The 23,368-nt window shown below is 44.2% G+C and overlaps 1 protein-coding gene across 1 annotated transcript in view; it reads right to left on the bottom strand.

Annotated features, from left to right (window-relative positions):
* Positions 1-8,946: 8,946 nt before the first annotated feature.
* LOC115471363 (1-phosphatidylinositol 4,5-bisphosphate phosphodiesterase gamma-2-like) overlaps positions 8,947-23,368 on the bottom strand; it is an 80,215-nt gene continuing 65,793 nt past the window's right edge. The window contains exon 3 of the mRNA XM_030205062.1: positions 8,947-9,098. Within this exon, the coding sequence (XP_030060922.1) occupies positions 8,947-9,098 (152 nt within the window). The remainder of the gene's footprint in view (positions 9,099-23,368) is intronic.

Below are 23,368 nucleotides of genomic sequence, written 5' to 3'. Positions count from 1 at the left end.
TTCTGCCGACATTTATCATATTTCTGTGCTATTAAATGTGTATATTTCTCATACTGTTTCATCTTAGTCCTATTTCTAAGATTCAATTGGCCATCTCCAGTTTTACCTCAGTGATGGCATTTATGCTTATATTTGGTCATTTTGCTATTGTTATGTTGTTAACAAAATTGTAAGTTTTATGTCAAGCTGTATCTGCTGTATACATAAGCATATAAGTATTGCCATATTGGGACAGACCGATCAAGCCCAGATTACAATGAAACCAGAATGACCAACAGTTTATCAAGAGTCATATCATTTCACTTATCTGAAAGCTCAGTCAGTTCCGACAGGCAACCGTTCCCAGCTCAAGTCCCTTGAGAAAGTGGCAGCGAAACAAGTGCCTCTCGGGACTGACTGAGCTTTCAGATAAGTGAAACGATAATGACTCTTGATAAATTGTGGGTCATTCTGGTCTCATTGTAGATACACATAAAAAGAAAAATTCTTCACAAATAGTAGCACAAATTGAGGAAGGAGAGGTTTTTGGGTCTATGATTACTTCAATCACATGAGGGATTTGTTGATATCCAAGTCACTATAAAGTGACATATCCCAGTGATTTATCAGACATTTCCACCTACCTAAATATTCTCTAATATATTTTGAAGTAAACACTGGAGTCTGCTTTTTTTGGTGTACTCTTTGAGCACATTAGTAGATGATTAAGATCCATTGAAGATTGTTTACCAATGTTTTTGCCAGACTTGTTAAGTCATATTTCTAAAAGGTCTTTTACTCTTGTTTTCACATGCACAAGGTACTTTCAACTTGACATCTGACCAGCTGTATTAAAATTGTATATACACTGAGCTTTCAAATAATGGAAAGTATTGGATCATAGTCTTGGAATCAGCATTTGTGCATACATACTGTACTGTCCTATGTAAAGAACAGGGGCAGACTGACAGTGATCTGGGCCCTTGAACAATAAGGGTGATGGGCCCCTAACCATCTATCAAAAGTGATTACACTATATGAAGGCTAAAGGAGAATGGGCCCCCTTACTGTTGTAGGCCCTCAGTCACTGCCCTATTGTCCCAATGGTCAGTCCGCCCCTTGTGAGGAATACGAGTCTGAAGGGTTGAGTTGGAGGAATGGCCCAGTGGTTAGGGTGGTGGACTTTGGTCCTGGGGAACTGAGGAACTAAGTTCGATTCCCACTTCAGGCACAGGCAGCTCCTTGTGACTCTGGGCAAGTCACTTAACCCTCCACTGCCCCATGTAAGCCACATTGAGCCTGCCATGAGTGGGAAAGCGTGGGGTACAAATGTAATAAAAAAAAAAGTCCTTGGGTCTCAATCAATAGCCTCTGTGCGACCCATCAACACAACACAAGACAAGATAAAATCCCTTCCATTGTCAGCACCACCAAATGAAAAGTGTCCAGAGTAGTACCCACATACCCAACTGTGTACTTTTAAGGACAGGAATAAGAACACAAGAATAGCCACACTGAGTCAGACCAATGGTCCATTTAGCCTAGTATCCTGCTTTCAACAGTGGCCAATCCAGGTCACAAGTACCTGACAGAAACCCAAATTATAACAACATTCTGTGCTACCAATCCCGGGGCAAGCAGTAGCTTCCCCCACGTCCATCTCAGTAACAGACTAAGGACTTTTCTTCCAGGAACTTGTCCAAACCTTTTTTAAGCCTAGATATGCTAACCACTGTTACCACATCCTCCAACAATAAGTTCCAGAGTTTAACTATTCTTTGAGTGAAAAAATATTTCCTCCTATTTGTTTCGAAAGTATTTCCATGTAATTTCATTGAGTGTCCCCTGGTCTTTGTACTTATTGAAAGAGTGAAAATTCGATTCACGTTTACCCATTCTACACCACTCAGGATTTTATATATCTCAATCATAGTCCCCCTTAGCCATCTCTTTTCCAAGCAGAAGAACCCTAACCTCTCTGGCCTTTCCTCATATGGGAGGAGGTCCATCCCCTTTTATCATTTTGGTCGCTCATCTTTGAACCTTTCTAATTCCGCTATATCTTTTTTGAGATACGGTGACCAGAACTGAACACAGTACTAAGCTAAGGTTGCACTATGAAGCGATACAGAGGCATTATAGTATTCTTATCATTATAGTAGTCTTATTTACCATCCCTTTCCTAATAATTTCTTGCATCCTGTTTGTTTTTTTGGCCACCACCACAAGCTGAGCAGAAGATTTCAGCGTATTGTCTACAATAACATCTAGATCTTTTTCTTGACTGCTATTTCCTAAGGTTGACCCGAACATCAGGTAACTATGATTTGGATTATTCTTCCCAATGTGCATCACTTTGCATCTGTCCACATTAAATTTCATCTGCCATTTGGATGCCCGGTCTTCCAGTTTCTTAAGGTCTTCCTGCAATTTTTCACAATCCGAATGTGTTTTGACAACTTTGAATAGTTTTGTGTCATCTGTAATCACCTCACTCATCATTCCAATTTCCAGATCATTTATAAATATGTTAAATAGCACCTGTCCCAGTACTGATCCCTGCGGCACTCCACTATTCACCCTCCTCCATTGAGAAAAAAATGGCAATTTAACGCTATCCTCTGTTTTCTGTCCAATAACCAATTCCTAATCCACAGAAGGACATTGCCTCCTATCCCATGACTTTTTAATTTTCTCAAGAGTCCTTCATGAGGAACTTTGTCAAACGCTTTCTGAAAATCTAGATATTCTATATCAACTGGCTCACTTTTATCCACATGTTTATTCACGCCTTCAAAGAAATGAAGCAAATTGGTGAGGAAAGACTTCCCTTGGCGGAACTCATGCTAACTCTGTTCCATTAAACCAGGTTTGTCTACATGTTCTGTAATTTTATTCTTTATAATTATTCCACTATTCTGCCCAGCACTAAAGTCAGGTTTACTGGTCTGTAATTTCCCAGACTGCCCCGGAACCCTTTTTAAAAATCAGCATTACATAGGCCACCTTCCAATCTTCAGGTATTACAAATGATTTTAACAACAGGTTACAGATTACTAACAGCAGATCAGCAATTTCATGTTTGAATTCGTACCGTACCCTGGTCTGTATACCATCCAGTCCAGGTGATTTATCACTTTTTAACTTGTCAATTTGGCTCAGTATATCTTCCAGATTCACCAAGATTTCATTGTTCCTCCATATCGTCACCCTTGAAAACCATTTCCGGTACAGGTAGATCTCTTACGTTTCTTCCATAAAGACCGAAGCAAAGAATTCATTTAGTCTCTCTGCTATGGCCTTGTCCTCCCTGAGTGTCTCTTTTGCTCCTTCATGATCTAACAGTCCCACATATTCCCTCACAGGTTTTCTTCTTCTGATGTACCTGAAAATTACTATAAGTTTTTGTCTCCGTAGCAAGTTTTCCTTCGTATTCTTTTTTAGCCTTTCTTACCAATGCTTTGCATCTAGCTTGACAGTGCTTATGTTGCTGCTTATTTTCTTAATTTGGATCCTTTTTTCTATTCTTGAAGAATGCTCTTTTGGCTTTAATAGCCTCTTTCACTTCACCTTTTAACCATGCTATCGTTTGCTCTTCTTTCCACCTTAGTTAATACGTGGAATACATCTAGTCTGGGCTTAAACGATGGTATTTTTAAACAACTTCCATGCCCGATTTGAAGTTTTAACCTTTGTGGCTGACCCTTTTAGCTTCTTTATAAACATCTCCCTCATTTTGTCATCAGTAAATAAGCATCGCCATGCTGGGACAGACCATCGAGCCCAGCACCCTGTCACCGACAGCGGCCAAAAGACAAGCAATTTGTCCCGCCCATCCTAGAAATACTGTATTATTCCCTCGTCCATTCAATAACATTCTATGGTTTTTTCCTCCAGGAAGTCGTACAAACCTTTTTTGAAGTCCGCTAAGTTAACCACCTTAACCACCTTTTCCGGCAGCGAATTCCAGGGTTTAAATACGCGTTGAGTGAAGAAAAATTTCCTCCGATTCGTTTTAAATTTATCACACTGCAGCTTCATCGCATGCCCCCTTGTCCTAGTATTTTTGGAAAGCGTAAACAGACGCTCCACATCGACCCGTTCCATTCCACTCATTATCTTATAGACTTCTATCATATCTCCCCTCACCTGCCTTTTCTCCAAGCTGAAGAACCCCAGCCTCTTCAGCCTATCCTGATAGGGAAGTCGTCCCATCCCCTGTATCATCTTTGTCGCCCTTTCTCTGCACCTTTTCCAATTCCACTATGTCTTTTTTGAGATGCGGCGACCAGAATTGAACACAATACTCGTTATCTTCCACTGAATATCCCATCTATATCATGCAACATAGCCAATTAGGTGCGGATATTCATCGCCAAACCGAGATTAAACTGACGCATAATAGACGTTTCCCGTCGCCTATTATTTTTTTGTTGAGCACAAACATACACAGAAAAAGACATCATTAACATCATCAAGTCTTCCGATATTTATAGTAGGCCAGGCAACGGCATTACCGCTTGTTTCGCTGACTTAATTTCAAAGGGACCGTCTTTGCTAAGAATATGTGTGCAAGGGAGAAAGTGTCGTCACTGCACATCTCACCAATTAGATGTCACTACACATTTGACCCCTACGCAGGTACTGTGCGCTGAAACATGGCCCGTGTCGGGTCATATATGGAAGACTGATGTTCAAGTCATACGATTAAAGGAACTGAGAACGATTTTGAAGACTCTTGGTGCTTTTTTTTTGCTATTTGGACTTTGTTCTGTACTTTGGACCCTCTCTGTGCTGTTGAGCGGTCAAAATAGGCAGCTTCAATAACAGACCTATCTTTGACCTCTAAAAAATTAACTGCTTAGCACTGAATAACGGCATAGTCGATTAACTTTTTAGTGGCCAAAATAAACACAGATATTCAATGTCAGTCACCGGAAATGGTGCGACATCGAACATCCGGGTTTAACGCCATTGGCAGCACGCTGCCCGTCGTTGGCTGAATATCAGGCCCATGGTCTTACCCTTGACATCTCTTCTCTTAACTCGCACAGAGGATCGAGTACAAAACTTTTCTGTGAAATGTGCTCTAGTCATGGTCCAGAGCATGGAAAAAGTGGGTGGCACTGGGCCCAAGCAAGGTGAAGAGCACTGATGTGCAAGATGACTGCTCTCCTCACTCTCCTCACTTCACTCTGGTGGATCCTCTTCTACTTCTTCTACTTCTATCCCTCTGCCTGTCGGCATACCTCAGGGTTCTGTTCTTGGTCCCCTCCTCTTTTCTATCTACACTTCTTCCCTTGGTTCATTAATCTCATCCCATGGCTTTTCCTACCATCTCTATGCTGATGACTCCCAAATCTACCTTTCTACCCCTGATATCTCACCTTGCATCCAAACCAAAGTTTCAGCGTGCTTGTCTGACATTGCTGTCTGGATGTCTCAATGCCACCTGAAATTAAATATGACCAAAACCGAGCTTCTCATTTTCCCCCCCAAACCCACCTCCCCGCTCCCCCCGTTTTCTATTTCTGTTGATGGCTCTCTCATTCTCCCTGTCTCCTCAGCTCGAAACCTTGGGGTCATCTTTGACTCTTCTCTCTCCTCCTCTGCTCATATCCAGCAGATTGCCAAGACCTGTCGTTTCTTTCTTTACAACATCCGTAAAATCTGCCCCTTTCTTTCCGAGCACTCTACCAAAACCCTCACCCACACCCTTGTCACCTCTTTTAGACTACTGCAATCTGCTTCTTGCTGGCCTCCCACTTAGTCACCTCTCCAGTCGGTTCAAAACTCTGCTGCCCGTCTCATCTTCCGCCAGGGTCGCTTTACTCATACTACCCCTCTCCTCAAGACCCTTCACTGGCTCCCTATCCGTTTTCGCATCCTGTTCAAACTTCTTCTACTAACCTATAAATGTACTCACTCTGCTGCTCCCCAGTATCTCTCCACACTCGTCCTTCCCTACACCCCTTCCCGTGCACTCCGCTCCATGGATAAATCCTTTTTACCTGTTCCCTTCTCCACTACTGCCAACTCCAGACTTCGCGCCTTCTGCCTCGCTGCACCCTACGCCTGGAATAAACTTCCTGAGCCCCTACGTCTTGCCCCATCCTTGGCCACCTTTAAATCTAGACTGAAAGCCCACCTCTTTAACATTGCTTTTGACTCGTAACCACTCGCCTCCTACCTCCTCTCTTCTTCCTTCCCGTTCACATTAATTGATTTGCTTTGCCTACTTTATTTATTTTTTTGTCTATTAGATTGTAATCTTTGAGCAGGGACTGTCTTTCTTCTATGTTTGTGCAGCGCTGCGAACGCCTTGTAGCGCTATAGAAATGCTAAATAGTAGTAGTAGTAGTCTCTTGTAACCAGAGCTAATATTGTGATGTCATAATGCCTCAGGCCACCAATAAGAGCCAACCTCATCAGTGTCACAATGGCTTGATTGTCCTATACTTGGCTCACTTTATTACATAGCTCTTTGAGCAGGGACTGTCTTTCTTCTATGTTCGTGCAGCGCTGCATACGCCTTGTAGTGCTATAGAAATGCTAAATAGTAGTAGTAGTAGTACTTGAGGTTATTCACAAGGGTACAGTTGGCTGAAAAAATATATCCTTTGCAGGAAACCCAGACTGCAACAATGCTTGACGAGGGGGGGGGAGGCTTTATTTCCTTTAGTTCCACAACGTAACAGGCGAGAGGTTTTCAATCCAGTCCTCTTGGCACACCCAGCCAGCTGGGGTTTTCAAGATATCCCCATTGATTTCAATGAGGAGAATCTGAAAACCCCGACTGGATGGATGTACCCCAAGGATTGGGTTGAAAAACATCTGTAACAGACAACAATATGCACAGCAGAGGGCTCAGTTACATTGTCAACTTCAGAAGTAAACAAAAGTCCATGTACCCAAATGCTTGAAGCAGTCTGGTTTCTCTGGAAGTCTTAACAATAAAGCCTCATGTTTAGAAGATGAACTTTGAAAGTCAAATTTATTCAACATAGTAGATGACGGCAGAAAAAGACCTGCACGGTCCATCCAGTCTGCCCAACAAGATAACTCATATTTGCTGCTTTTTGTGTATACCCTACTTTGATTTGTACCTGTGCTCTTCAGGGCACAGACCGTATAAGTCTTCCCCGCACTATCCCCGCCTCCCAATCACCAGCCCCACCTCCCAACCACCGGCTCTGACACAGGCACAGACCGTATAAGTCTGCCCAGCACTATCCCCGCCTCCCACCACCAGTCCCACCTCCCACCACCGGCTCTGGCACAGGCACAGACCGTATGTCTGCCCAGCACTATCCTCACCTCCCCACCACCAGCCCTGCCTCCCAACCAGGCTCTGGCACAGACCGTACAAGTCTGTCCAGCACTATCCCCCCTCCCACCACCAGTCCCACCTCCCACCACCGGCTCTGGCACAGGCACAGACCGTATGTCTGCCCAGCACTATCCTCACCTCCCCACCACCAGCCCTGCCTCCCAACCACCGGCTCTGGCACAGACCGTACAAGTCTGTCCAGCACTATCCCCGCCTCCCAACCACCAGTCCCGCTTCCCACCACCGGCTCTGGCACAGACCGTATAAGTCTGCCCAGCCCTATCCCCGCCTCCCAACCACCAGCCCCGCCTCCCGATTGATTAAGCTCCTGAGGATCCATTCCTTCGGCACAGGATTCCTTTATGCTTATCCCACGCATGTTTGAATTCTGTTACCGTTATCTGATTGATATGGCCAGCTTTGTGGCTGGTATATAATCAGTGGAATCTGAACATGACCACCTGGTGACACATACATCTGTTCTATGAAATCAGCTCCTATTTAAGTCCATCTTCAGCAGTTTATACCATAATCAGCCTTCAGATGCCACATGCTGGTGGCAACATATAAAGTACTGACAGTGCTGCATGAGTGGCCATCTGGTACCACTCAAAGTTGCAAAGGTAGAAGTGAGTAACTGTAAAAACTTCTACTACTGAATACCATCTCCAGAGACTGAGAATCTTTTTTAGTATTCTTCATAACCAGTCAGAAACAGGACTGGTTTTAAAATGTGATTGCCCAAAGGCATTAGGAAGGGGAGAGGGAAGCCAAGCTGCATAAGTTGCTGGGTATGTATGTGGGGGTGGGATTGAGGAAATCCCCTCCATCTCTCCCTCCCCCCCCCAAAAAAAAAGAAAATAAATCATTGGCATGGAGTAGACCCCAGGCCCAGCCTTTAATTTCAGGATGTCTACATAGGCCACCGGCTTCCAGAACAATCACTATACAATAATCACAAGTAGAAATGTCAGTGCAGGCCAAGCCCAGAGCCTGCAATGCCCCACCTGTTACCATGGAAACCTGTGCCAAAAGCAGGACCTTCTCAGGGTCTATGACCTTGGGTCGATTCTTGAAACCCCACACTGAGATTTTTTTGCCTGTGGCTATTGTACAGCAATTGCTCCTTCAGCCTCTGGCTTCACGGTTAGTGACAGCAAGCCTAGATAGCCATACATGAGCTGCAGGCGGAACTCCAGTAGCTGCAGGAATTTGGCACTGGCAATTCTCTACATTGTCCACACCTAAATTTAGGATCTACCAGAAGACACAAGACAAGCCTACATTTGTTTGTAAATCATGTGGGGTCTGTGGTCTTATTCACCCTCCGCCATGTTACCCAGATCAGCACTGTTCTCTTGCTTGGAGTGACCATGGTGGAGGAGTGGCCTAGTGGTTAGGGTGGTGGACTTTGGTCCTGGGGAACTGAGGAACTGAGTTCGATTCCCACTTCAGGCACAGGCAGCTCCTTGTGACTCTGGGCAAGTCACTTAACCCTCCATTGCCCCAGGTACAAATAAGTACCTGTATACAATATGTAAGCCGCATTGAGCCCGCCATGAGTGGGAAAGCGCGGGGTACAAACGAAACAAAAATAAAATAAATGCATTATTTATCCACAAAAAATATATACATTTTTAATTACCTTCTAAACACAACATGTTCAGCACAAACTGGGAGCCGTAGAGGATAGTGAAGCAATGATCTTCTTTCAAGCGAACTGCTTTCCCACGCTCAAAATCCTTTGCATTTTTCCCTGGACGGATTTCCTTAATTTCCACTATGTCCACTGAAAGAAAATTAGGTTCATTCATTAGTGCAAACCATGCAAACAAAAACAAACATGAGAACTGCTGAACTAAGAAGGCTAAAGAACATCTCGGTATTGCAATGTTTCTTCCCCTCTTTACAGACACTCTTCCTCAGAGGAAGAAAGAGCATGTTGTCGGCACGTCTTGTCATGTGTTCATTAATGTGTTACATAGTTTTCACAGTTATACCAGACACATACACCACTGTACTGTGTGTGATAAGAGCTGGTGGGCTCTCCAATCAGGCATAAGGAAGTCGGGCTGGTCTTCAATACCCAGTGTGTTTTTTTCTAGCAAAAAAGGTGCCAGTACTCAAATGCTAGGCCACCGTTCAGGAGTGGGGTGATCACTGAGGGACCCACCCCAAAATAGCCAGGACCCCTGCAACCAGTCACAGAATCTATGACAAGATAGAGCCCAGGCACTACACACCAATTCTATCATTAAAACTTGGGGACCATGGGTCAATTTTAGCAGACAATAGAAAAGGTGCCGGTACTCAGTACCCCCTCAAAAAAGCCCTGTCGGTACCACATATTATGCTAGAGAGGAACTGGGTTTGATTCCCACTGTAGCAACTTGTGACTCTGGCCAAATCACTTAACCCTCCATTGCTCCAAATATAATACTCAGAGGGCCCTTTTACCAAATGGTGGTAAAAGGTGGTCCGCGGTGGCATCGGCACATGGGATTGCCACACATCGAGGCCACCACTGACCACCACCGGAGGCAGTAAATGGCCGTGTGATAATTAAAAGATTGCTGTGAGGCCATTTACTGCAGGACTCCCGATTACTGCTGGGCACACCCCTGGTGCTAGAAAATGAAAGTGTATTGGACTGGCATGCGGGAAAGCTGGAACTACTACTAATCATTTCTATAGCGCCACCAGACGTACGCAGCGCTTCACAATTGAACATGAAGAGACAGTCCCTGCTCAAGAGCGCTTACAATCTTTGGACAGACAAACAGCACACATAAGGGATAAGGACAAAGAGTAGCAAGATTCCGGAATCCCAAAGAGTAGCAACATTCTGCGCAGAATCCCAAAGAGTAGGAATATTGCAGAATCCCAAAGGGTAGCAACATTCTGTGCAGAATCCCAAAGAGTAGGAAAATTCCGGAATCTCAAAGAGTAGCAACATTCTGTGCAGAATCCCAAAGAGTAGCAAGATTCCAGAATCCCAAACACTAATACTACTAATCATTTCTATAGCGCTACTAGATGTACACTTGAACATGAAGAGACAGTCCCTGCTCAAGAGAGCTTACAATCTAATTTGGACAGACAGACAGGACAAATAAGGGATAAGGGTCAGGACAGACAGACAGGACACATAGGGATAAGGGACTATTGAAGTGAGGAAGATAAGATAAGGGTTACGAACAAGTGAAAAAGTTAGGCAGCATTAAACTACTGCCAGGCTCCTAGGTAAGCCCAGCTGTGGGGCCAAATCAGCACATGCCAATCTGGCACAACTCTTACTGCCCTTTGATAAAAAGGCCCCTTAGATTGTGAGTCCACTAAGGACAGAAAGTACCTGCATATAATAATTGTAAACTGCTCGGATTGTAAAACACGGAAAGGCTGTATATCAAATCCCATTACCTCCCCCCCCCCCCCCCCCCCACACACACTTTTTTTAAGAGAGAGAGTGGGGGCATGTGGAGAAGATGTAAGGAAAAATGGTTTATACAGAAGCACTAATGTCTAGCAATACAGACCGTCATTGAAGGCAAAATCATCCCTACTGAAGAAAATCATTCTCCTATCTGAGGGCAGTGGGTGTGCATCTAAGGCCTTTTTTTTAACAAGATGGACTGCTATACTGTTCTCTGGATAGTAAGGATGGACAGTCATTTCAAGTGAATGTCGTTCACTGTTAAGAGTGGCGAGGGCGGAGCTACAGTGACTGGAGCCTGCAGGCCAAACCGGATATCTCGGGCGCCTCAAGGCTTCAAAGTGCCTTTTATATATATAGATTGTTCAAAATACAGTTGGGTCAGTGGTGTGACTACAGGGGGCTCTGGGGGCCTGGGTCCCCAAAATTGGATCCAAGGCCCCTGATTTGGCTGGCGGGAGTCCCCAACCCCTGCCAGCTGAAGCTTTTCTCCAGCGCTGTTCTCTGCAAATTGCCTTCCCCGTTTCCTCTCACGTCAAATGAATGCTCGGTTTTAGCAACAAAATGCTTTGTGTTTCATGTTTCTAATCTGAAACAGTACGTTTTGTTTCATTTTCGTCATTTTAGAATGTGCTAAAATGATATGGATTGCACAAAAAAAAAAAACCCAAAATGCAGAAAAAAAATGAAATGAAAAACAAAATAAACCATTGTCCATGCACATCCCTAGTATTTAAATTAGACTCGTTTTCCAAGCCCTAATAGAATTTTTCATGTCAGCAGTGGCTGAAATGTATTTGATTTCATTTTGATCCAGGAGGAAGAGACCATTTATTTGTAACAATCTGGGTTTAACAAGCTTCTGGGAAATGGAATAGCTGGGGATGATGTGGTTAAAGGAAGGCACCTCTTTGAGAGGGCTGCAGAATAAGCACTAAATTGGAGGGAATGCTCTAGCGGATTTTCTATTGCCACCTGCTTGGTAAGAGTGGGGTAGGATTGGGGAAGACACGTCTGGTTGTTGCACCTATAGGATTTTGAATTTACATTAAAGCAATGACAGTGTTGACCTCCAGGTGAGTAGAGTGAGAAGTTCTGAACCTCTTGCCCAGGGAACTCCATGATTATTATTAGCATTTGTATAGCGCTACCAGACGCACGCAGCGCTGAACACCTGATACAAAGAGACAGTCCCTGCTCAAAAGAGCTTACAATCTAAATAATACAGACAGACAAGACAGTTACGGGTGAGGGAAGTAATGGGTGAGAAGGGAGGAAGGGACAAGGGGAGGGCAAGTGAGTAGTGGCTAGGAGCTAAAAAGAAGCAGTGAAAAGACAATGATGTCTGTGACTGCAATTCCTTTTAAGAGCCCTTTTACTAGGCTGCGATAAAAGGGGGCCCGCGCTAGCGTCGGTGTGTGTTTTTGACGCGTGCTGAGCCCTTACTGCAGCGGGTAAAAGGCTGTCCATTTTTAATGAAAAGAAATGGCCGTGCGGTAAGTGAACCACTTACCGCACAGCCATTTCGTTGGGGAGCCCTTACCGTCACCCACTGAGGTGGTGGTAGGGGCTCCCGCCCCCTACCTGAGCAGCGCGTGGCGCTACCTGATTACCGCCGGTTAAGTTCTGGTGCTACAAAAAAAATCAAAAACATTTCTGTAGCTCCAGAAATGGTGCGCGCTGGAGGTGGGAACTACTGCCGGGCTCTTGCAGTAGCCCGGCGGTTTTTTCCGGGTTGCCACGTCAACCCTTTAGTAAAAGGGCCTCTTGGATAATAACTCTTTTTAAAGTTGTTTTCCATAGAGTTTGATTATTTTTATTATATCCACATACGCAGGAGTAAAGAGGTCCCCATAGATAATTTCTTTGACTAATATATAAGTTCTCTTTTAGCCAGTTGGATGCATCAAGTCTGAGCTACCCCACCAAGGAATGAGTACATTGATACTATGGCTCTGTCTCAGAGAAATGAATTCTTAAAAGTTTAAGAACAACCAGGAGTGGAGGAGTGGCCTAGTGGTTAGAGTGGTGGACTTTGGTCCTGGGGAACTGGGTTCGATTCCCACTGCAGGCACAGGCAGCTCCTTGTGACTTTGGGCAAGTCACTTAACCCTCCATTGCCCCAGGTACAAATAAGTACCTAAGCCGCATTGAGCCTGCCATGAGTGGGAAAGCGCAGGGTACAAATGTAACAAAAATAAAATAGATACTATTGGAGATTCTACATGGAATGTTGCTACTAGCAAAGGCTGCGCAGGCTTCTGTTTCTGTGAGTCTGTCGTCCTGCACAGAAGCAGAAGCCTGCGCGGCCACATTGGTGATCTGCAAGGGCCGACTTCTACATGGAATGTGGCTAGTGGAATAGAATCTCAAATAGTAGCAACAGTGGAGGAGTGGCCTAGTGGTTAGGGTGGTGAACTTTGGTCCTGAGGAACTGAGTTCGATTCCCACTTCAGGCACAGGCAGCTCCTCGTGACTCTGGGCAAGTCACTTAACCCTCCATTGCCCCAGGTACAAATAAGTACCTAAGCCGCACTGAGCCTGCCATGAGTGGGAAAAGCGCAGGGTACAAATAAAAAAAAAAACAATGTTAACTTTGATCCTGCACAGCTTGAAACGTTTCTTATTGATAAGGAAGTTAATGTTTGCATCATGTTAAGGCCTAAATTAGGCAGAATAAAAAGCGGTTCTATCTTATGCCATTAAGGGCTGAATATTGCACTTAACCACAAACATTTTAGTGGCCAATACATAACCAGATATTCATGCCATGCCTGGACATAAAAACGCTGGCCGCCGCTGGCTGAATATCGGCTGAAAAGCTTCTTATGACTAAGCAGAACAGAATAACCAGTTCTTTACCTTTTTTAAAAAGTTCAACTATCTCTCTTAAGGCCCTGTTTACTAAGGTGCGCGCAAAAAACGTTAGCACACTTATAGCGCGACTTAGTAACACCAATTAGCTAATTATTAAGTTACACACGTAACTGACATTACTCTATAACTTGGTGCACAAAGAGGTCCTTTTACCAAGCCATGCTAAAAAGCGGCTGGCGCTGGTGTTTTCCACACGCTGTGGCCACTTTTAGCATGGTGGTAAAATGGCCACCTTGCCATATTTTTTTTGTAATGCCCACATGCTCGTTTTCCCATTACCGTGGAAGCCCTTACCACCACCCTCACAACTGAGATCCACATAGTGAAAACACACATCATTTACTAGCATTCGCTCATAATACAACCAAGTAGGGCAACAATCCATGCTGAGATGAACAAAGTGCCCTAATGAAGATATTCATTCACGAAGCACTTCAAATCAGTAACAAAAAACATTAAAATAATATATACTATATCAAAAAAGAAAAAAGTATAAAAAATTAAAAACATGTCTGCAACAGCACATTTTGCAAAGTTAAATTATAAGAAAACTAGGAAAGAAGGCCCTTTTCTCAGAGCAATGAAACGGGCGCTAGCTTTTTTTTGGGTGGGGGGTGACTCACATACGGAGAACAGTGGCGATTTCCTGGCCCGCCCCGTGGCTCGTCGCCGTTGTAGCTGGTTCGTGCGCCGCCGCCGCCGCTGTTAGCGTTGTCGTAGCTCTGTGTGGGTGGCGATTTTCCTGGGCCGCCCTCGACGTCATCGCGTTTTGACGCGAGGGCGGAGCACAGGTACAGTAATAAAACTCACCCTCAATGTTTGCTCCGCCCTCGATGTCATGATGTTTGACGCAAGGGCGGGGCCCAGTGGCTTCACCACCACGAACCTTCGAACCTGAAGGAACTCTCGTCAGTGGCTTGGCTTCACTGACGTCAGTGTCCTCAGAACGTTGAGGGTGAGTTTTATTATAGTAGATACCGGGAGATTTGTTTTCCTGACCAGTACTTGCTCTTTTCTTCTTTTCCTTCCAGCACAATAGAGACCAATACTGTGATCCTGGCATCAAGAGCCTTCATTCAAAACTACCCAGGCATATTTTCCCCTGTTTCAATAGATCCTCCCATCCACCAGTTCTAGTCTGTTCATTGTTACAATAAAGCCAGGAGTCATGGATCCTCCAGAACTCTATATCAAGGGTTCTAAATCCAGCCACTAGGTGTCACCCTTAACCATGACCATGATTCCTTCCTCTCAGTGGCTGTGAAACCTACATCAGCCCGGCCAACCTGGTGCAGATAAGACCCAACTCAAAGTTGAACCACCTTCCACGTGTCATTGTGCCACTGGAAGGCCATCAGCAAATAGTATATGGCAAGTACTGGCGAAAGGTTTTCTGAGGGAATTTGATAAGCTTCTCCATCAGAAGCTACCAGGAGGATAAAAATTCCCACAAGTCAAAGCCATCATTATGAACACATTCCAATTTAACAAGAAAGTTAAAGTCTTAGAAGCAGGGCTTTTTTGAGAGGATACTGAATACCAACACCTTTTCCATTGTCTGCTAAAATTGAACGACGGTCCCCAAGTTTTAATGAAAGAGTTCAGGCTCTACATACCAATTCTGCCTTGTCATAGATTCTGTGACTGGTGGACTGGGTCCCCCCTCAGTGATCACCCCACCCTTGAAGGGTGGCCTAGCATTTGAGTACTGGCACCTTTTTTGCTAGAAAGAACGCACTCCTTAGAAGCAATATACTTCTCCATGCTTTTTTCTGACGTTCCCCACAAAGAGAGGCTCTCCAGAATTTAAGAAGGAAAGGCCCACTCTGGAATATACACTCTATGGTTTTGTTTGAGGAAGTTTCGAAACAGAGATGTTGGTGTTGTCTTACGATAACACACTTAATAGAAAACTTGAGGAAGTGGTTTCGCACCACACATGGACTGGGCAGCGACATGACACTTCCTGTTTCTGACAAGTCAATGGTTATAACCGTAGCACAGTAAAAACAGACACACAGTCTGTCAGGAAAATTCATTCTATGGAGCTTAATTTAGGAATACCATAGCTGTAGGTGAACTTGACAACCCTAGAGCCTGCTCCTCAGAAGAGACAAGGAAGAGGGAAATACTCACTATTGTGCAAAAATGTTCACTATCCAGACTGAGGGTACACAACTGCCAGGTTCTGGAGGGAGTCGTGATCTGTGGCATCTGGCCACGAGTTTCCACTGTGATGGATGTGTTAAATTTAAGGGGACAAAGGGGGAAACTGCCCGCTCACCCGCATAGTTGAAAATGGAGGCTTAAGGAACTGTAGCCTCATGCAAGAGCAGCCAGATCTGATAGAGTAAGATGCCCAAAAGAGCAGGATAACAAAAAGAATATCCGGGTATATTCAATTATAGCAAGAGAGTAGTGGATGCTTGGAATGCCCTCCCGCGGGAGGTGGTGGAAATGAAAACGGTAACGGAATTCAAACATGCGGGGATAAGCATAAAGGAATCCTGTGCCGAAGGAATGGATCCTCAGGAGCTTAGTCAAGATCAGGAGGCGGGGCTGGTGGTTGGGAGGCGGGGATAGTGCTGGGCAGACTTATACGGTCTGTGCCAAAGCCGGTGGTGGGAAGCGGGGCTGGTGGTTGGGAGGCGGGGGTAGTGCTGGGCAGACTTATACGGTCTGTGCCAGAGCCGGTGGTGGGAAGCAGGACTGGTGGTTGGGAGGCGGGGGTAGTGCTGGGCGGACTTATACGGTCTGTGCCCTGAAAAGCACAGGTACAAATCAAAGTAGGGTATACACAAAAAGTAGCAAATATGAGTTATCTTGTTGGGCAGACTGGATGGACCATGCAGGTCTTTTTTCTGCCGTCATCTACTATGTTACTATGTACATGTTTGGGGCCCTGTCCCCTACCCCTAGTGAAAGTGAGGTTGGGGTGAGGGATCTGTGTTTTCTTATTATTCTGTTATTAATTATACTTTTTGTAGTATTTAGTTGTAAACTACTTGTAAGCTAAAGATGCTACGGACGCATTGCTCACAGACCCATGTTGCAAGAGGGAGTCTCAGCCGTCGTTCAATGGTGACATCTAATGGTTTGGGTTGAAATGCAAATATATCATGATTTGGAGGGCCAAGGGCTGTCACTGAATTGACTAGGCTAGGTGGGGAATTTACTGAAAATAGGGGGCAAAACCTCTAATGATGATAGTCCAACTAACTCTGTGAGCTCAGTTTTTTGGCACTTTTGGATTCTCTTGGGTACATAAGTATTGCCATACTGGGAAAGACCAAAGGTCCATCGAGCCCAGCATCCTGTTTCCAACAGTGGCCAATCCAGGTCACAAATACCCGGCAAGATCCCAAAAATGTACAAAACATTTTATACTGCTTATCCCAGAAATAGTGGATTTTCCCCAAGTCCATTAATAACAGTCTATGGACTTTTCCTTTAGGAAGCCGTCCAAACCTTTTTAAAACTCCACTAACCTACTCCCTTTACCACATTCTCTGGCAACAAATCCAGAGTTTAATTACATGTTGAGTGAAGAAAACTTTCTCTGATTCACTTTAAATTTACTACGTTGTAGCTTCATCGCATGCCCCCTAGTCCTAGTATTTTTGGAAAGCGTGAACAGACGCTTCACATCTACCCATTCAACTCCACTCATTATTTATAGACCTCTATCATATCTCCCCTCAGCCGCCTTTTCTCCAGCTGAAGAGCCCTAGCCGCTTTAGCCTTTCCTCATAGGGCAGTCATCCCATCCCCTTTATCATTTCGTCGCCCTTCTCTGCACCTTTTCTAATTCCACTATATCTTTTTTGAGATGCGTGACCGAATTGAACACATATATTCGAGGTGGTGCGGTCACACCATGGAGCGATACAAAGACATTATAACATCCTCATTTTTGTTTTCCATTTCTTTCCTAATAATACCTAACATGCTATTGCTTTCCTAGCCGCAGCAAGCACAGTAAGCAGAAGGTTTCAACAGTATCATCAACGATGACACCTAGATCTCTTTCTTGGTCCGTGACTCCTAACGTGCAACCTTGCATGACGTAGCTATAAATCGGTTGGCATTATTAGGAAAGGTATGGAAAACAGGTTTGAGGATGTCATAATGCCATATATTGCTCCATGGTGCGACCGCAACTTGAGTATTGTGTTCAATTCTGGTCGCCGCATCTCAAGAAAGATATAGCAAAATTGGAAAAGGTGCTCAGCGAAGGGCGACCTAAAATGATAGCGGGGATGGGATGACTTCTCTATGAAGAAAGACTAAGGAGGCTAGGGCTTTTTCAGTTTGGAGAAGAGACGGCTGAGGGGAGACATGATAGAGGTATATAAAATAATGAGTGGAGTGGAACAGGTGGATGGAAGCGTCTGTTCACGCTTTCCAAAATACTAGGACTAGGGGGCATGCTATGAAACTACAGTGTAGTAAATTTAATACAAATCAGAGAAAATGTTTCTTCACCCAACGCATAATTAAACTCTGGAATTCGTTGCCGGAGAATGTGGTGAAGGCAGTTAGCTTGACAGAGTTTAAAAAGGGGTTAGACGGTTTCCTAAAGGACAAGTCCATAAACCACTACTAATGGACTTGGGAAAAAATCCACAATTCCAGGAATAACATGTATAGAATGTTTGTACGTTTGGGAAGCTTGCCAGGTGCCCTTGGCCTGGATTGGACGCTGTCATGGACAGGATGCTGGGCTCGATGGACCCTTGGTCTTTTCCCAGTGTGGCATTACTTATGTACTTATGCACATGCATCACTTTGCACTTGCTCACATTAAACGTCATCTGCCATTTAGACGCCCAGTCTCCCAGTCTCATAAGGTCCTCTTGTAATTTTTCACAATCCTCCCGCGATTTAACAACTTTGAATAACTTTGCGTCATCAGCAAATTTAATTACCTCACTAGTTACTCCCATCTCTAGATCATTTATAAATATGTTAAAAAGCAGCGGTCCAGCACAGACCCCTGGTGGAACCCCACTACTACCCTTCTCCATTGAGAATACTGACCATTTAAACCTACTCTCTATTTTCTATCTTTTAACCAATTTTTAATCCACAATAGAACACTACCTCCTAACCCAAGACTCTCCAATTTCCTCTGGAGTCTTTCTTGAGGTACTTTGTCAAACGCCTGCTGAAAATCCAGATACACAATATCAATCGGCTCATCTTTATCCACATGTTTGTTCACCACTTCAAAGAAATGTAGTAAATTGGGTGAGGCCAAGATTTTCCTTCACTGTCCATGTTGACTTTGTCTCATTAATCCATGCTTTTGAATATGCTCTGTAATTTTGTTCTTAATAATAGTCCTCTACCCATTTTGCCCGGGCACCGACGTCAGACACATCGGTCTATAATTTCCCGGATCTCTTCTGGAACCTTTTTTTAAAAATCAGCGTTACATTGGCTACCTTCCAATCTTCCAGTACCATGCTAGATTTTAAGGATAAATTACATATTCTAACAATATTTATTTGTAGCATTTGTATCCCACATTTTCCCACCCATTTGCAGGCTCAATGTGGCTACATTTGCTGTAATGGCGGTTGCCATTTCCGGATAACAGAATTACAAGTGTAATGCGTTAAGTTGCATACATACATGGTAACATACATGTAGCAAAACATAAGTGGAACAGATCATGGTATGGATATATATCGTGTGCATATACATGGTAAGGGAGAATAAATTATGGTAATACATGAAAGTTCCTGAGTAAGAAATGTGGGTTGTGTCATCGGCTATGGAGAGACCATATTCGACATAAAGTTTGAAGTGGTATGCTTATTTATTAATGGCAAAGAGGTTATTCAGTCAAGTGATAAGATTCCAGTTATGTCTATGTCGTGTAAAGTCTTAATATTTAGTGTTTAAGATGTATGTTTATGGTATGCCTTCTTGAACAGATCTGTTTTCAATAGCCTTCGGAAGATGGTTAGGTCTTGCGTTACAATAGCTCCGCAAGCTCATTTTTCAGTTCTATCAGTACTCTGGGATGAATACCATCCGGTCCAGGAGATTTGCTACTCTTCAGTTTGTAGAACTGCCCCATTACATCCTCCAGGTTTATAGAGAATTCATTACGTTTCTCCGACTCGTCAGCTTCGAATACCATTTCTGGTACCGGTATCCCACCCAAATCTTCCTCGGTGAAGACAGAAGCAAAGAATTCATTTAATCTCTCCTGCTACGGCTTTGTCTTCCCTGATCACCCCTTTTACTCCTCGGTCATCTAGCAATCCACCAATTCTTTTGCCAGCTTCCTGCTTTTAATATACCTATAAAAAATTTTACTATGTGTTTTTTGCCTCCACGCAATCTTTTTTTCAAAGTCCCTCTTAGCCTTCCTTATCAGCGCTTTGCATCTGACTTGACATTCCTTATGCTGTTTCTTATTATTTTCAGTCGGTTCCTTCTTCCATTTCTGAAGGATTTTCTTTTAGCTCTAATAGCTTCCTTCACCTCACTTTTAACCACGCCGGCTGTCGTTTGGTCTTCTGTCCTCCTTTTTAATACGCGGAATATATTTGGCCTGGGCTTCCAAGATGGTGTTTTTGCAACAGTATCCACGCCTGATGTAAAATTTTTGACCCTCACAGTCGCTCCTCTAACTTTTTTTTTCACCCGTTTTCTCATTTTATCATAATCTCCTTTTTTAAAGTTAAATGCTAATGTATTTGATTTCCTGTGCTTTCTGCAATTCTCCCCACATGGCTTGCATTTCAGATTTTAAATCCTTGAACCAGCGTTCAACTCTTGCTTAGTGATCTCTTCTTCCACTCGTCCCGAGTTACTCGCAGAGTCTTCATCTTCTGACTCTGCGGTGTGGCGCTGCAATATTGGCCATGTGGTCTCCTGTGCAGCGACTCACTACTCCTGCTGTGCTCCTTACTGTCTGGCAAATATTTAAATCGGTCAAGACTTTCCTGAGTGTGCCTAACTGTTTTCTGGCACTTAATAACCTTACAGAACCCCCTGCTGAGGAGTGCAAAAGTGAGGGAAAACAAGCGTAAAATGCTCTATTCAGCTGAAGCTATAGTCTTAAACTACCATGCTCTAGCGGTGACATCACTTCCTCCCATCTTTAGCCATTTTTTTTTCTTCCGCCTGAACTTTCACTAGCTGTATTTTCCCTCTTCACTTCTTTGAGTCTAATCCGATAATCTTCTCCCGTGAGCCTCTTGTTTTGTTCTTCTGTATTTCTTAAATGAAGTCTCTTTTGCCCTTATTTTTCAGCCACTTGTTTGGAGAACATATAGGCTTCCTGTTTCTCTTGTTTTTGTTTACTTTCCTTGCATAAAGATCAGTTGCCATATTTATAGCAGCTTTCAACTTGGACCACTGATTTTCCACTTCACCTATGCCTACCCATGCCATCAGTTTACTTCTTCAGGTATTCTCCCATTTTACCAAAATCAGTACATCTAAAATCCAGTACTTTGAGTTTTTGTGCATCCGCACTCCGCCTTTTGCCCTCATATCAAACCATATGTTGTGATGATCACTATCACATAGGTGGGTACCCACCCGGATACTGCAAGCACTTCTTCCATTTGTGAGCACTAGATCTAGCGTCAACCCTTCCCTAGTGGGTTCCATCAACATCTGTCTGAGCAAGGCAGTTTGACAGGCATCCACAATCTCCCTACTTCTTTTCCATTGTGCTGACAGAATGTTCCAATCCACATCGGGCAAGTTGAAATCTCCCAACAATAGTACCTCCCAGTGGCTTACCAAGGGGGGGGGGGGGCGGAGGCAGTCCGCCCTGGGTGCACACGCTGGGGGGGTGCTGCGTGCCTGTCAGCTCTTCGTTTTCATGCTCCCTCTGCCCCGGAACAGGTCACTTCCTGTTCCGGGGCAGAGGGGGCATGGAAACGAAGAGCCGACAGGCGCGCGGCACCCCCTCCCCCAGCAGCGTGCACCCAGGGAGGGGGTTCTTTCGCCGGGGGGGGGGGCTATCGGCGATCCGCCCCGGGTGTCAGCGCCCCTAGGAACGCCACTGGTACCTCCTCTTTCATACCAAGCTTTGAATATCTTCTATCAGATCCTTGTCAGCTTCTCCATTTGTGCCGGAGGTCTGTAGGTAACATCTGTGTGGATACAGGTTCCATCTTCTCTTTCCAGGACGATCCACAAAAATTTCTTCCTTTCCCCAGGTTCCCCGCATTTCAGCTGCTCTGATATTGTTTCTCACATACAGCGCACCACTCCTCCACCTCTTCGGACCTCCCTATCCATCATAAAAAGGTATAGCCCGGTATGGTCACATCACAGTCATGGTAATCATTGAACCAATCTCTGTAATAGCAACAATATCCAAGTTTTCTTCAAACATCAGGGATTGCAAATCTTGAACCTTTTTACTTAAGACTATGAAACACTTGTGCTCATTGCTTTCCATGTGCTAAGTAAGTTTGGATGGTTTTTCTATATTTAGATGACCTTTTTCTCTGCCATCATGTTTATTTGGGGGGTGACTTTCCGAATTCCCTTGTTTCCTTTTGTCACCCCCACTCTCTAGTTTAAATGTCTAGAAACATACTGTCTAAATATGTCCCCAGGATCCTTTTGGCCCATCACAGAAAGATGTAGCCCATCATTCCAGTATAGCCTATTATTTTTTCATGTACTACACCATCCTTCTATGTAACTAAAACCTTCTTCTTTACACCAAGATTCAGCCACTTATTGAATTCCACTGTTTACGTAGTCTTTCCTCTCCCTTCCCACATGTAGGAGTTACTTCAGAAAAAGCCGCAGTCCGAACCAAAGACTTCAGTCCCTCCCCAAGCTTCTGGAACCTCTCTTTGCTGTAAACTTGCTATTGTTGGCCAGGTCATTTGTCCCCAGGTGGATTATAACATCAGTATAGAATCCTTGCTCTCTTCTCAGAATCATGTTCAGTATTTGGTCAGTACTTCTGGTAGCTGAGGATCCAGGAAGACATTTCACTAGGCTAGAATCGTCAAACTGTGTCTCTCCTCGTCAGCCTCTTTTCCAAGCTGAAGAGCACCTAACATAACTTAGTTAAAGGGCCCCTGGGCGGCGAATTCCCACAATTTAGGTGGCAATGTTATAGAATACCTGCATTACTACCTCATTGCCATTAGTTGAGTGTGATTATGTACCAGCCTTTGGCAGGCATAAATGCTCACATCCAAAGTTAGACGTGAAATGCGTGCTAAGCTAGTATTCTATGAAGGCCATTCCACAGGGAGTGCCTTTAGAGAACATTAGCTTAGAGCAGATAATCTTGGTGTCTAATTTTGGGCGATTTGTACAAAATTCCCCCATAATTTACAGAATATCTCTGTGCCCTGAGAAAGGCAGGGACAAATCAAAGTAGAATATACATATAAAGTATTACATATCATGTAAAATTAGTTTATCTTGTTGGGCAGACTGGATGGACCGTTCAGGTCATTACCTGCCGTCATTTACTATGTTACTATTAGCCTCGTCATTGCAGTGAAGGCTCTTGGCTATGGGCAAGACACCTTCACACAACCCTTTAATCATGGACCTTAAGTCTGCCAGTAAAGGGGGGGGGGGCAACTCTAAAACTGAGTACCTCCATTTAGGTGCCCTGAGGACACACGGTAGGATCGTATTCTATATCATCACCTGGGCCATCCTGATTCCATTATAGAATACTAGCATAATCCAATATCACTACATCTAAAATTCAGATGCCCACAGTTACACCAGGCATA

Source organism: Microcaecilia unicolor, chromosome 5, assembly GCF_901765095.1.
Source record: "Microcaecilia unicolor chromosome 5, aMicUni1.1, whole genome shotgun sequence".
Lineage (NCBI taxonomy): Eukaryota > Metazoa > Chordata > Amphibia > Gymnophiona > Siphonopidae > Microcaecilia > Microcaecilia unicolor.
The sequence above is the reverse complement of the archived record's forward strand: the minus strand, read 5'-3'. Positions and strand labels throughout refer to the sequence as shown.